A 15,030-nucleotide genomic window follows, 5' to 3' on the forward strand; every position below is an offset into this window, starting at 1 on the left:
GTTGGCAGCAGCCACTCAATGTTAGAGATGGCTGTTTAACAGTCTGATGGCCTTGAGATAGAAGCTGTTTTTCAGTCTCTTGGTCCCAGCTTTGATGCACCTGTACTGACCTTGCCTTCTGGATGATAGCAGGGTGAACAGGCAGTGGCTCGGGTGGTGGTTGTCCTTGATGATCTTTATGGCCTTCCTGCGACATCGGGTGGTGTAGGTGTCCTGGAGGGCAGGTAGTTTGTGTTGTGCAGACCTCACTACCCTCTGGAGAGCCTTATGGTTGTAGGCGGAGCAGTTGCCGTACCAGGCGGTGATACAGCCCGACAGCATGCTTTCGATTGTGCATCTGTAAAAGTTTGTGAGTGGTTTTGGTGACAAGCCGAATTTCTTCAGCCTCCTGAGGTTGAAGAGGCGCTGCTGCGCCTTCTTCACCACGCTGTCTGTGTGGGTGCACCAATTCAGTTTGTCCTTGATGTGTACGCCGAGGAACTTAAAACTTACTACCCTCTCCACTACTGTCCGGTCGATGTGGATAGGGGGGTGCTCCCTCTGCTGTTTCCTGAAGTCCACAATCATCAAACCCAAATCAAATGTATTTATCAGCTGATATCTCAAAGTGCTGTACAGAAACTCAGAATAAAACCCCAAACAGCAAGCAATGCAGGTGTAGAAGCACAGTGGCTAGGAAAAACTCCCTAGAAAGGCCAAAGGAAGAACCAGGCTACGAGGGGTGGCCAGTCCTCTTCTGGCTGTGCTAGTTGGAGATTGTAACAGAACATGGCCAAGATGTTAAAATGTTCATAAATGACCAGCATGGTCAAATAATAATAATCACAGTAGTTGTTGAGGGTGCAACAAGTCAGCACCTCAGGGGTAAATGTCAGTTGGCTTTTCATAGCCGATCATTCAGAGTATCTCTACCACTCCTGCTGTCTCTAGAGACTTGAAAACAGCAGGTCAGGGATAGGTCGCACTTCAGGTGAACAGGTCAGTGTTCCATAGTCGCAGGCAGAACAGTTGAAACTGGAGCAGCAGCACAGCCAGGTGGACTGGGGACAGCAAGGAGTCATCATGCCAGGTAGTCCTGAGGCATGGTCCTAGGGCTCAGGTCCTCACAAATTTTCTATGGGATTGAGGTCAGGGCTTTGTGATGGCCACTCCAATACCTTGACTTTGTTGTCCTGAAGCCATTTTGTCACAACTTTGGAAGTATGCTTAGAGTCATTGTCCATTTGGACCAAGACCCATTTGCGACCAAGCTTAAACTTCCTGACTCATGTCTTGAGATGTTGCTTCAATATATCCACATCATTTTCCTACCTCATGATGCCATCTATTTTGTGAAGTGCACCAGCCCCTCCTGCAGCAAAGCACCCCCACAACATGATGCTGCCACCCCCGTGCTTCACGATTGGGATGGCGTTCTTCGGCTTGCAAGCCTTCCCCTTTTTCCTCCAAACATAATGGTCATTCTGGCAAAACAGTTCTGTTTTTGATTCATCAGACCAGAGGACATTTCTCCAAAAAGAAGGACATTTGTCCCCATGTGCAGTTGCAAACCGTAGTCTGGCTTTTTTATGGCGGTTTTGGAGCAGCGGCTTCTTCCTTGCTGAGTGGCCTTTCAGGTTATGTTGATATAGGATTAGTTTTATTGTGGATATAGATAATTTTGTACCGGTTTCCTCCAGCATCTTCACAAGGTCCTTTGCTGTTATTCAGGGATTGATTTGCACTTTTCGCACCAAAGTACATTCATCTCTAGGAGACAGAACGCGTCTTCTCTTCCTGAGCGGTATGACGGCTGCGTGGTCCCATGGTGTTTATACTTGCATACTATTGTTTGTACAGATAAACGTGGTACCTTCAGGCATTTGGAAATTGCTCCCAAGGATGAACCAGACTTGTGGAGGTCTACAATTTATTTTCTGAGGTCTTGGCTGATTTCTTTTGATTTTCCCATGATGTCAAGCAAAGAGGCACTGAGTTTGAAGGTAGGCCTTGAAATACATCCACAGGTACACCTCCAATTGACTCAAATGTTGCAAATTAGCCTATCAGAAGCTTCTAAAGCCATGGCATTGTTTTGGGAATTTTCCAAGCTGTTTAAAGGCACTGTCAACTTAGTGTATGTAAACTTCTGACGCACTGGAATTGTGATAGTGAATTCTAAATGAAATTATTTGTCTATAAACAATTGTTGGAAAAGTTACTTGTGTCATGCACAAAGTAGATGGAAACGGCAGATTTTTTTAATGGAATATCTACATAGGTGTACAGAGGCCCATTATCAGCAACCATCACTCCTGTGTTCCAATGGCACATTGTGTTAGCTAATCCATGTTTATCATTTTAAAAGCCTAATTGATCATTAGAAAACTATTTTGCAATTATGTTAGCACAGCTAAAAACTGTTGTTCTGATTAAAGAAGCAATAAAACTGGCCTTCTTTAGACTAGTTGAGTATATGGAGTATCAGCATTTGTGGGTTCGATTACAAGCTCAAACAAAGCACTCTTCTGAAACTCGTCAGTCTATTCTTGTTCTGAGACATTAAGGCTATTCCATGTGAGAAATTGCCAAGAAACTGAAGTTCTCGTACAAAGCTGTGTACTACTCCCTTCAAAGAACAGCACAAATTGTCTCTAACCAGAATAGAAAGAGGAGTGGGAGGCCCCAGTGCACAACTGAGCAAGAGGACAAGTACATTAGAGTGCCTAGTTTGAGAAACAGACGCCTCACAAGTCCTCAACTGGCAGCTTCATTAAATAGTTGGAATTGCCTCTTCACTTTTGACTTTGAGACTGGTGTTTTGCAAGTACTATTTAATGAAGCTGCCAGTGCTGGCCGTCTAGGCAGGAAAGAAAGCTCTAACAGTTTGTGGGCACCGCTTGTCACCTTTTAGAGTGCAATTAATGTATTGTTTGGTGTTGTGTAGTGGCTTTGCTGGCATGCATCTAAAAAATATATATATGTTGAGTTTGCCCCACCAAGATTTACATGCTAAAATCACCACTGTATAGGTAGGCCTATAGTCAGGTAATCGAGGGGGTTGGCTAGGATAAGTGGGGCCGCTATTCAAATGTTTAATGTGTGTGGGGTTCTTATGGTTACTTTAGTGGGTTGAGTGAGCTGTGTGGCATAATCAGTCTTATACAATGGGTGGATCTAATCCTGAATGCTGATTGGTTAAAACTGCATTTCAGCCGGTGTCTATTCCACAAGTTACCACCTGCTAAATCTATGACATTAAAATGTCTGTTTACTCTGTTCCATCTGACTGCACAATCTACTGTCTCATCAGCCCAGCCAGGCACTTTATAAACTCGATTTACACGAAAAAAAGCTAGACATTCTCACATTTCTTTTAAACTAACATTTCGTTTTCAACAGTGGAGATTTGTATAAACCTGCCTCTGTCTCTACTACATTTGCAACATTGTTTCAATATTCAAATTGATTTCTTGAAATTAAGGCTATTCCAAGCGAGAAATTGTCAAGAAACTGAAGATCTCGTGCAACACTGTGTACTACTCCCTTCACAGAACAGCACAAATTAGCTCCAACCAGAATAGAGAGGAGTGAGCAAGAGGACAAGGTTATTAGACGCCTCACAAGTCCTCAACTGGATCCTCATTAAATAGTACCCGCAAAACACCAATCAACGTCAACAGTGAAGAGGTGACTCCAGGATGCTGGCCTTCTAGGCAGAGTTCCTTTGTCCAATGTCTGTGTTCTTTTGCCCATCTTAATCTTTTGTTTTTATTGGCCAGTCTGAGATATGGCTTTTTATTTGCAACTCTACCTAGAAAGCCAGCATCCCAGAGTCGCCTCTTCACTGTTGACGTTGAGACTGGTGTTTTGCGGGTACTATTTAATGAAGCTGCCAGTTGAGGACTTGTGAGGCATCTGTTTCTCAAACTAGATTATTTACAAACTACATTGTATACCTTTTTTCCACATTTATTTAACCATGTAGGCCAGTTGAGAACAAGTTCTCATTTACAACTGCGACCTGGCCAAGCTAAAGCAAAGCATTAATTTCTACTTGGCAAAAAAATATGAAAGTTGGTTTTGTGTTAGTATCTTAAAGTGAGCCGAAGAAAATAAGTAAAAACAATGAGTACAGTATGTAAGAAATGTATAGTTTTTCCTTCTGCAAGCACACTAATAAGAAGTATGTAAGACATCTAGTGTCTTGTCTTCAGCAAGCACACTAAAAAGATTATGTAAGGGTGCTAGTGGCCTTGCTTTCAGCAAGCACATTAATGATTGCACAGCAAGCACATTAATGGCAAAGCAGAAAGGCACGCCCTTCTGGTCTGCTAAAGGTGACTATAAATGCACCTTCCCTTTCGGGCTTGTAGGCAACTGGAACTTGGTAACCTTTGAATATAGTATAGTTAAGTCAATTCCAAACGATTCTCTAGACAAATAGCATAACTTCCTTAAAAACGCGGGTGTTGTTCAGGACTAGCATACATAACAGTATCAAGCAAATGAGCGTTTTAGCGACAGATGTACTAACATTGCTTGCGCATCCGCTTGGACTGGGCTGTGGATGTTTGACACGCACTTCAATTCGCACAAACGTTGATTGTCCAACTGCGTCTTTTTTTAATAACAAGTAAGTGAATAACCATGTTGTTTTGATTATAATTTAAAAAAAATGTAACTGGTTAAGAATACTTTTTGTTGTTGTCCAGTTAGCAGTCAATGGACCCTAATAGATATTTATGTAGTTGGTGCTGTATATTTAAGCAATAAGGCACGAGGTGGTATGGCATATAGTCATTGTACAGTATATTGGTCAAGGGCCGTTCTTATGCACGATGCTGTGATGAACACGATGGAAGACTGGAGAGCTGGTTTCAAGCGCAGGGCGCAGCAGGTGTTTATTGGAAAGGACCACAGGAGGAGGTCGGTAGATGGGTCCAGGGGCAGGCATAAGGTGGTCCAAAAAGGCAACAGTACAGGTGGGGAAAAGGCTAGAGGCGGGCAAAAACGATCATACACGGGAGGAGTAAATTACGGGAAAACCCCGAATAGAAGTCACAAAACAAACAATACCTCACAATGATGGGGTGCAAAGAGGTGAACTAAATAGTGTGTGATAATGACATACAGGTTTGTGAACAGGTGATTGGGGTCTGGAGAGTGAACTGCGTTCAGGGGATCTACGTGTTTGGGAGTAAGTTGGAAGCAGACGTTGCTGATGCAATGCTGAGTGCCTGAATACAACCCTTAACCATGGTAGATATTGGACATGTACCACAAACTCCAGAGGTGCCTTGTTGCTATCATAAACTGGTTACTAACGTAATTAGAACAGTAAGAATACATGTTTTGTGATACCTGTGGTATAATGTCTGATAGAGCCTACCACAGCTTTTTTTATTTCCTTATTACTCATGGTATATTTGCATGGTATAGTTCAATGCCTATAGTTCATTTGACAGGTTTTATTTGAGCTGCTTTTGAAACCAAAAGTCGAAATTAAAACAGTATTAATATTGTTGAAACTCGATTTTCTTAATAGCAAACTGAAGCTAGGACTGATGGTCTGGTTAGCAAATAGCAAGTCTGTTTACTTGGTTACCACTACTGTAGCTTTCAAACTTGGTAGTTACTTCAGTGGATGTTTAACACAGAAATCATCTCGCTATTCATGTTGAATAAATTAGTCTATCAATTTGAACTAAAAAAGCTGCTAAATCGTTCAGTTTACATCTAGCCTACATCTTGTCTAGGCTACTGTAATCTGAAATTAGGTGTAAACCCATCAGGGGCTATAGGCTAACTGCCTTTATCTAAGCAAACCATGGCAAAATTAAATTACAATCATAAACTCCGATTTTAATTTGTAGTCTATGCCTATTGAAATGACAAGTCGATCTCCCAAATGGGCCATTTATAACTAATTGTAGTCTTAACATCTGGCACATAATAACAGCACAATTGCCGGAAAATAGGCTTAGGCTAATACCCTGACTACACCGCAGGCATCGCATGCGCGAGCGTTGCAAAATAAATTTTGAAATCGAAGTTATTCAATTATTGCATCCACACTGCTCGTGCACACCAACAAGCGTCTGCGCTTCCAATCTCTAAAATACAAATCAGTTCTATTTGTGACGCAGATCGCGCTGCAAGTCCTGCCTCTCCCATCTCCTTATTGGTTTATAGAAGCAGGTACACAAGTGCCATCTCCTCATTGGTTATACCCACGTGGGTGACTGAAAGACGAACGAGGTCGGTGGCAGTAATGCACCTAATTTATGAAAGTTGTGCATTTCAGGTAAAATATCAACTTAATGTTTATATCCCAGGACAAATTAGCTAGCGATCCTAAGCATGTTTTGTTGTTGTAACTTTCCCATTGAGAAAAATCCACAATTCACCCATCCAAAGAATGGATGGATCTGTCCTCTGGTCTGATGAAACAAAAATATAACTGTTTGGCCTTAATGACTATTGTTATGTTTGGAGGAAAAATGGGAAGGCTTGCAAGCCGAAGACACCATCCCAACCGGGAAGCACGGGGGTGGCAGCATCATGTTGTGGGGTTGCTTTGCTGCAGGAGGGACTGGTGCACTTCACAAAGTAGATGGCATCATGAGGTAGGAAAATGATGTGGATATATTGAAGCAACATCTCAAGACATCGGTCAGGAAGGTAAAGCTTGGTCGCAAATGGGTCTTCCAAATGGACAATGACCCTAAGCATACTTCCAAAGTTGTGGCAAAATGGCTTAAGGACAACAAAGTCAAGGTATTGGAGTGGCCATCACAAAGCCCTGACCTCAAACCTATAGAACTGAAAAAGTGTGTGCGCGCAAGGAGGCCTACAAACCTGACTCAGTTACACCAGCTCTGTCAGGAGGAATGGGCCAAAATTCATCCAACTTATTGTGGGAAGCTTGTGGAAGGCTACGTTTGACCCAAGTTAAACAATTTAAAAGGCAATGCTACCAAATACTAATTGAGTGTATGTAAACTTCTGACCTACTGAGAATGTGATGAAAGAAATCAAAGCTGAACTAATTCATTCTCTCTTCTATTATTCTGACATTTCACATTTTTAAAATAAAGTGGTGATCCTAACTGACCTAAAATAGGGAATTTTTACTTGGATTAAAATGTCAAGAATTGTGAAAGATTTGAGTTTAAAATGTAGTTGGCTAAATTGTAAGTCAACTTCCAACTTCAACTGTAGGTGTATTATTCTGTGCTTGAGAAAGCCTCTGAGGTAGGTGCCACTTGTCCTAGGCACAACAATGTGTGACATACATACTTTTGGTATGAGACAAAATAAACTGTGCCACTTGTAGCCTATTTTAGGCCTACTTCATATACAGTGGGGAGAACAAGTATTTGATACACTGACGATTTTGCAGGTTTCCTACTTACAAAGCATGTAGAGGTCTGTAATTTCTATCATAGGTACACTTCAACTGTGTGAGATGGAATCTAAAACAAAAATCCAGAAAATCACATTGTATGATTTTTAAGTAATTAATTTGCATTTTATTGCATGACATAAGTATTTGATCACCTACCAACCAGTAAGAATTCCGGCTCTCACAAACCTGTTAGTTTTTCTTTAAGAAGCCCTCCTGTTCTCCACTCATTACCTGTATATAACTGCACCTGTTTGAACTTGTTACCTGTATAAAAGACACCTAAATCATACACTCAAACAGACTCCAACCTCTCCACAATGGCCAAGAGCAGACTTCTGTGTAAGGACATCAAGGATACAATTGTAGACCTGCACAAGGCTGGGATGGGCTACAGGACAATAGGCAAGCAGCTTGGTGAGAAGGCAACTGTTGGCGCAATTATTAGAATATGGAAGAAGTTCAAGATGGTCAATCACCCTCAGTCTGGGGCTCCATGCAAGATCTCACCTCGTGGAGCATCAATGATCATGAGGAAGGTGAGGGATCAGCCCAGAACTACACGGCAGGACCTGGTCAATGACCTGAAGAGAGCTGGGACCACAGTCTCAAAGAAAACCATTAGTAACACGCTACGCCGTCATGGATTAAAATCCTGCAGCGCACGCAAGGTTCCCCTGCTCAAAGCCAGCATCTCCAGGCCCGTCTGAAGTTTGCCAATGACCATCTGGATGATCCAGCGGAGGAATGGGAGAAGGTCATGTGGTCTGATGAGACAAAAATAGAGCTTTTTCGTCTAAACTCCACTCGCCGTGTTTGGAGGAAGAAGGATGAGTACAACCCCAAGAACACCATCCCAACCGTGAAGCATGGAGGTGGAAACATCATTCTTTGGGATGCTTTTCTGCAAAGGGGACAGGATGACTGCACCATATTGAGGGGAGGATGGATGGGGTCATGTATCGCAAGATCTTGGCCAACAACCTCCTTCCCTCAGTAAGAGCATTGAAGATGGTCGTGGCTGGGTCTTCCAGCATGGCAACGACCCGAAACACACAGCCAGGGCAACTAAGGAGTGGCTTCGTAAGAAGCATCTCAAGGTCCTGAAGTGGCCTAGCCAGTGTCCAGACCTGAACCCAATAGAAAATCTTTGGAGGGAGCTGAAAGTCCATATTGCCCAGCGACAGCCACGAAACCTAAAGGATCTGGAGAAGGTCTGTATGGAGGAGTGGGCCAATATCCCTGCTGCAGTGTGTGCAAACCTGGTCAAGAACTACAGGAAACGTATGATCTCTGTAATTGCAAACAAAGGTTTCTGTACCAAATATTGAGTTCTGCTTTTCTGATGTATCAAATACTTATGTCATGCAATAAAATGCAAATTAATTACTTAAAAATCATACAATGTGATTTTCTGGATTTTTGTTTTAGATTCCGTCTCTCACAGTTGAAGTGTACCTATGATAAAAAATTACAGACCTCTACATGCTTTGTAAGTAGGAAAACCTGCAAAATCGTCAGTGTATCAAATACTTGTTCTCCCCACTGTACCAGTTCCAATTGTCTCCTTGTGGCTAAAAAGTGGTGTGCTTGCAATTCATTTTCAGAACCATGAGGATCCTCTTCAGAGTCCAGAGCCGCAGTAGATGGTCCCTTGTCATTGGCACTGCGTTGTTGATTGGCGTCCTCAGACTATTGCACGTGAACCACACAGATGGGCGCCGGAACACTTCTCCCTCTGCCATACCACCACAGTCACAGTCCGCTGTGGATGTCTTCAAGTGCTCCCGGAATGACACCGTGAACAACATTTCATCCTCTATTCCACCTACCCACCACAACTTCCTCGTGTACAAACACTGCAGGACATTCTCCCGCCTGCTGTCTCCGACACCCTGTCAGAATGACCTCTTTCTCCTGCTGGCCGTTAAGTCCACAGCCATCCAGGTTGATCGCAGGTCTGCACTTCGGAACACATGGGGGAAGATGGGATATGTTCAGGGTAAGAAGGTGAAACTATTGTTCCTAGTAGGTAAGTCTTCAGACACAATACAGGGTTACCCGCTGCAGCAGGTACTGGAGTGGGAGAGCAGACAGTTTGGGGACATCCTGCAGTGGGATTTTGACGACAGTTTTTTCAACCTGACCCTAAAGGAGATCCACTTCCTCAAATGGTTCCGCCTGGAGTGCCGCTGGGCACACTATGTGTTCAAAGGGGACGATGATGTTTTTGTTCACACCAGCAATCTGGTGGAATATGTTAAGGACAACAAGCCCTCCGAGCAACTGTATGCTGGGAACATCATGTCTGGCTATCCAGTCCGGGACAAACAAAGTAAATATTTCATACCAGTGGAGATGTACCCCAACAAGCCATATCCTCTATACGCTGGGGGTGGGGGCTACCTGATGTCAAATCAGACTGTGCTGAGTCTGGAAGTGGCAGCGTCCAGCATTGACCTGTTCCCCATTGATGATGTCTTTGTGGGCTTGTGCCTACAGAAGATTAACATCACGCTGACACACCACTCTGGCTTCAAGACCTTTGGGCTCAAACAGGAGGTGACACACTTCAACCCCTGCATTTACAGGGAGCTCATGGTTGTGCACAAACTGAATCCCACAGAGATGTGGACAATGTGGTCTCTACAGCAGGACCCAAAGCTGCAATGCTTTAGATCAAGGACGTGAGACATCTGGCATTGTGTGTATATCATGCTGTGCTTATCTGTCTCGCTACCTTAAATTGAGAATTCTTTTCATAGATAAATTATCCTTATGAATGGTCTAAAATAGCATACTTTCCTTTACCCAAACTAATATTTGAATGTATTCTGACATTTGGCTTCCCTTATCCTCTATGTTCAGATCAGCACAGACAGTGTAAGATCCATTTAAGAATACTGAGATGCATCTAGTGCCATTTGACAATTCCGATGAGGACGTTTGTATAATGTTTCTAGGATTCTATAAAGGTTGGAAAAGAGATATTGATGGGAAACTTTAAAAACAGGTAGAGTGGGTTACAGAGGTATTGTTGGGAAACATTAAAAACAGGTAGAGTGGGTTACAGAGGTATTGTTGGGAAACATTAAAAACAGGTAGAGTGGGTTACAGAGGTATTGTTGGGAAACATTAAAGCAGGACTGAACTCGGGAACTGACTTCTCTCGGCGTATGTGACATCGATATTAATCAGAAACCTTTTTTTCCAGTACCAGAATTGACTAAAAAGTGCAAGTAGATTAATTTTGACCGTAAAGTCAGTATCTTCCTAAATAGAGGCATAAGGCTATGTAATAGAATAAGTGGTATATTAATACATCTTTTGATAGCTTCCAAAATATTTTTTAGAATGGTGGAGGAGTGCCAAGATCAGAGTATATGAGCGAGTTGAGTGGAAGGAACAAAAAGGAATAATTTAGGCTATTTTATTAGCCTTTTATTTCAAGGCTATAGTCTACAAATAAATAAATGAAGCATTTGCAAGTCCAACACACTAGACTGGCAGGAACATTAAGCGCCCAGCATTTAAACATTTTGTTGTATTAAATCATTTGAGTCTATAAATTGCGCATATAGGCTGTGATTTACTTATAATTAAATACAAAAAGAAAAATTCCTTATTAAATGCCTTTGAATTCACTTTAGAAAACACAAGTTTGGCCAGAGTCTGTGGCTTCAGCCTCATGAGATGGTACCTAGAGAGCAGGCGAGCAGTGGAGTATACCCTCCATCTATGCACTTGTAGAGCCACTGGGGATGCTGAACACACTTTGGGCATAGCCACGGGACATAGGGGCGCTGAGGGTACTGCAGCGCCCTCTGAAAAAACAAATACAGGAGTGGTAAAGGCATAGTGCACTACTTTGTGAAAAAAAAAACAATACAAACAATAATACAAATACATTTTTATATTGTGATTTATTTCAAAAAAGTAGTGCACTGGGCCTTTACTACTCCTATATTAGGACTGCAGCGCAGGGATACTTTTTTTTCTCTCAAAGCAGCACCCCCAAACATCTTCCCGCAGCTATGCCTTCAGGACACTGGCCAGGCTGGGCAGGAGTGCAAAGTTGTTTTTTCTATTGGCAGGCCCAAAGGTTTTTAGGCAAAATAACCATATCAAAACGGAAAACTCCGTGAAAGATGTAATATGTCAAGATCAATGATCGCCTATTGTAGAGATAAAAGAACAAAACATTTTAAGAGTTCTGATTTGTTGCTTATAATTACTTTGCTACAATGACACGCTTACTTAGCTACCCACCTCATTTCTTTCTGTTAGCATACATACACGCTGTAATTTGAAATGTCTTTAAAAAGGTTCAGACAGAGCATGTAAGACAGAGCACAAGGCGGCCACGCCACGACGATGAAGGGAAAATTGATGCAAGAAAGCATCAATGCTTAAATGTAGAACTGTTTGCATTGCCGCCTGACAAGAAAAGCCAAACGAGATAGTTTGACACTGAGCTCTATTCAATCCGATCCGTGTTCAATGTTACAGCGTGATTGAAAGTTAAAGGCAATATTTCCACATTAGCGGAGACTACGTTCCCGGTAAACGCTGCATAACCGGCCCAATCGTAAATGACCTTTTACATTTCTGTGGCGCAATCTGTAACGCTTCAGCGACTAGATTTGGATTGAAATGAACCAGCAAATTATATGCATAACCATGGTAGCAATTGGGATGGGAACAGTTTTGAGATAATGGGAAAATGATTTGACCAAAAGGTGAGTACACAACACTTCAATTCAAATGCTTTCAACCTGTTCCACTCCAGCCCCGATGAGAATGGGGGCGGGCTCAGTCCTCCTTTTCCTGTAGTCCACAGTCATCTCCTTTGTCTTGATCACATTGAGGGAAAGGTTGTTATCCTGGCACCACACGGCCAGTCTCTGACCTCCTCCCTATAGACTGTCTCATTGTTGTCGGTGATCAGGCTTACCACTGTTGTGTCGTCGGCATATTTAATGGTGTTGGAGTCGTGCTTTGCCATGCAGTCATGAGTGAACAGGGACTAAGCATGCACCCTGAGGGGCCCCTGTTTTGAGGATCAGCGTGGCAGATGTGTTGTTACCTACCCTTACGACCTGTGGGCAGCCCCTCAGGAAGTCCAGGATCCAGTTGCAGAGGGGGTGGAGGCCCACTTACTTTTGTGTTTTCTTTCTGTACATACTGAATTGTATTATTACTTCATCTGTAATAGGATAAAAATGATAAATTGTAGTTATGTACCTTTTTTAAAATGTTTTGTGGCACAGGTACAACAAGAATATACTGTACGTGTGAAATAATGAGTCTGAAATATGATCTTAACGGAATATAACATTTTGATATTGTACCCATAGCTCTTCAATGAACAAAAAAAAAACTAAATAAAGTCACAAAAAGAATGTCTGCCACTTAAATGTCTGAATATTGAATGTCTGAATACTTTTGAGAGCAATGAGCTATAACTGGGTCGCTACATGAAGAGTGCCTTTTCTGTACCGTTTTGGTAGAAATTGTGTACCAATATTAAAAAATATATATTTTAATGTTTAAATTTTAAAAGCCTGTTATATTAAATAAGTGTTGTTTAATGTAGACCACGTGGAAGATTCAATACAGTGCATTCAGAAAGTATTCAGACCCCTTCCTTCACATTTTGTTACGTTATTCTAAAATGTATTCATTTGTTTTTTCCCCCTCATCAATATACACACAATACCCAAAAATGGCAAATGTATTCAAAATAAAAAACAGAAACACAAAATAAAAAACAGAAACAAGTGTTATGTTTGGGCAAATCCAACACATCACTGAGTACCACTCTTCACATTTTCAAGCATGGTGGTGGCTGAACCATGTTATGGGTATGCTTGTCATCGGCAAGGACTAGGGAGTTTTGTAGGATGAAAATAAACATAAAGCTAAGCACAGGCAAAATAACTATGCACAAAGCCAAGCATCAGCTGGAGTGGTGTAAAGCTCACCGCCATTGGACTCTGGAAACGCCTTCTCTGGAGTGATGCATCACCATCTGGCAGTCTGGACAAATCTGGGTTTGGAGGATGCCAGGAGAACACTACCTGCCCCAATGTATAGTGTCAACTGTAAAGTTTGATGGAGGAGAAATAATGGTCTGGGACTACTTTTCATGGTTTGGGCTGGGCCCCTTAGTTCCAATGATGGGAAATATTAAATGCTACAGCATATAATAACATTCTAGACGATTCTGTGCTTCCAACTTTGTTGGGGATCGTCCTTCCCGGTTTCATCATGACAATGCCCCTGTGCACAAAGCGAGGTCCATACAGAAATGGTTTGTCGAGATCGGTGTGGAAGAACTTGACTGGCCTCCACAGATCTCTGACTTCAACCCCATCGAACACCTTTGGGATGAATTGGAATGTCGACTGCGAGCCAGGCCTAATCGCCCAACATCAGTGCCCGACCTCATTAATGCTCGTGGCTTGCAGTCGATGTAGCAATGTTAAAATATCTAGTGGAAAGCCTTCCCAGAAAAGTGGATGCTGTTATTTCAGCAAAGGGGGGTACCAACTCCATATTAATGCTCATGATTTTGGAATGAGATGTTCAATGCCATCTAGTGTAACTGTTGGCGCCAGACCCTATTGAGGAGAAGTGAGTATACCATTTGTGTGTGCATGAGAAGTGAAGCCCATCACAAAAGCCCAGATTATTCTCTTCCCAGCCACACCGTCCACTCGTCATCAGTGGAATCTCCCTGTTTTGCATTTTCCCAATGTGGTCAATAAGATGGCTTTGATAGTCAGCTGTGTATGTACAGTATGTATCCATTTATTTTTCTTGATAGAAGGAATGCAAACTTGCTTTCTTTTCGCCATGCTTGTGTAACGGGGTGAGTGACTGGTTGCCGGGAAGTCAGGCGCAGGAGAGCAGAGATGGGTGATAACAGAAGAACTTTAATATACACCCTGGCTCAAAGGCACAGGCGAGGCAGCACAACCACGGTAACAAGAACCGGATTAAACAAAAACAAACAAACCTAGGTTTGAAACAAACCTAGCGCAAGCCAGCCTGTAGCGTAACACCCTACACAAAGAACAATTCCACACACAGACATGGGGGAAACAGAGGGTAATATACATGTAGTCTGATGAGGGAATGTGAACCAGGTGTGTGGGGAAAAACAAGACAAAACAAATGGAAAATGAAAGGTGGAGCGGCGATGGCTAGAAGACCGGTGACGTCGACCGCCGCCCGAACAAGGAGAGGGACCGACTTCAGCGGAAGTCATGACAGCTTGTAATCCTTCTCGCTCTGACATTTACATTCTGAGTGTAAATACATTACACACGCGCACTGGGTATTAGTTGGGTTGTTCCACCAATTAAATAGCCTACCTTTTGGGTAGTGCAATTTGTAAAAAAAAAATATGGTGAAAACTCAGGAGAAATGTTGGAGATAAGTGGGTTAAAATCTTCCTAGGAGTCACAGCAGTAAAACATTTGTGGAAATTGCACTTTAGCAAGTCTATAAAAATCAGATTTACAGTGCATTCGTAAAATATTCAGACCCCTTGACTTTTTCCACATTTTGTTACGTTAGACTTATTCTAAAATTGATAAAATTATTTTTTCCCCCTCAATCTACACAATACCCCACAA

General features: G+C 42.3%; 1 protein-coding gene across 2 annotated transcripts; it reads left to right on the plus strand.

Moving 5' to 3' along the window:
* Window positions 1-4,312: 4,312 nt before the first annotated feature.
* LOC109890709 (N-acetyllactosaminide beta-1,3-N-acetylglucosaminyltransferase 4-like) lies at window positions 4,313-11,384 on the plus strand. Of its 2 annotated transcripts, XR_004209957.1 has the most exons (3): window positions 4,313-4,615; window positions 8,995-10,400; window positions 10,445-11,384. XR_004209957.1 is itself a non-coding variant. In XM_031824582.1 (2 exons), the coding sequence occupies exons 1-2, from the start codon at window positions 4,488-4,490 to the stop codon at window positions 10,076-10,078; spliced, it is 1,212 nt and encodes a 403-aa protein (XP_031680442.1). In that variant the 5' UTR covers window positions 4,313-4,487; the 3' UTR covers window positions 10,079-11,384. The 2 variants fall into 2 exon arrangements, 1 of the variants encoding a protein (XP_031680442.1); XM_031824582.1 differs by having other exon boundaries at window positions 8,995-11,384.
* The last annotated feature ends 3,646 nt before the right edge of the window (window positions 11,385-15,030 follow it).

This window comes from Oncorhynchus kisutch, linkage group LG5, assembly GCF_002021735.2.
Source record: "Oncorhynchus kisutch isolate 150728-3 linkage group LG5, Okis_V2, whole genome shotgun sequence".
Taxonomy (NCBI): Eukaryota; Metazoa; Chordata; class Actinopteri; order Salmoniformes; family Salmonidae; genus Oncorhynchus; species Oncorhynchus kisutch.

Excerpts from the sequence above, each read along its gene's own strand:
- LOC109890709 (XM_031824582.1), top strand. The coding sequence starts at position 4,488 with ATGAGCGTTTTAGCGACAGATGTACTAACATTGCTTGCGCATCCGCTT. Across the intron at positions 4,616-8,994 it reads GCGTCTTTTTTTAATAACAA|AACCATGAGGATCCTCTTCA; the intron begins GTAAGTGAATAA and ends ATTCATTTTCAG.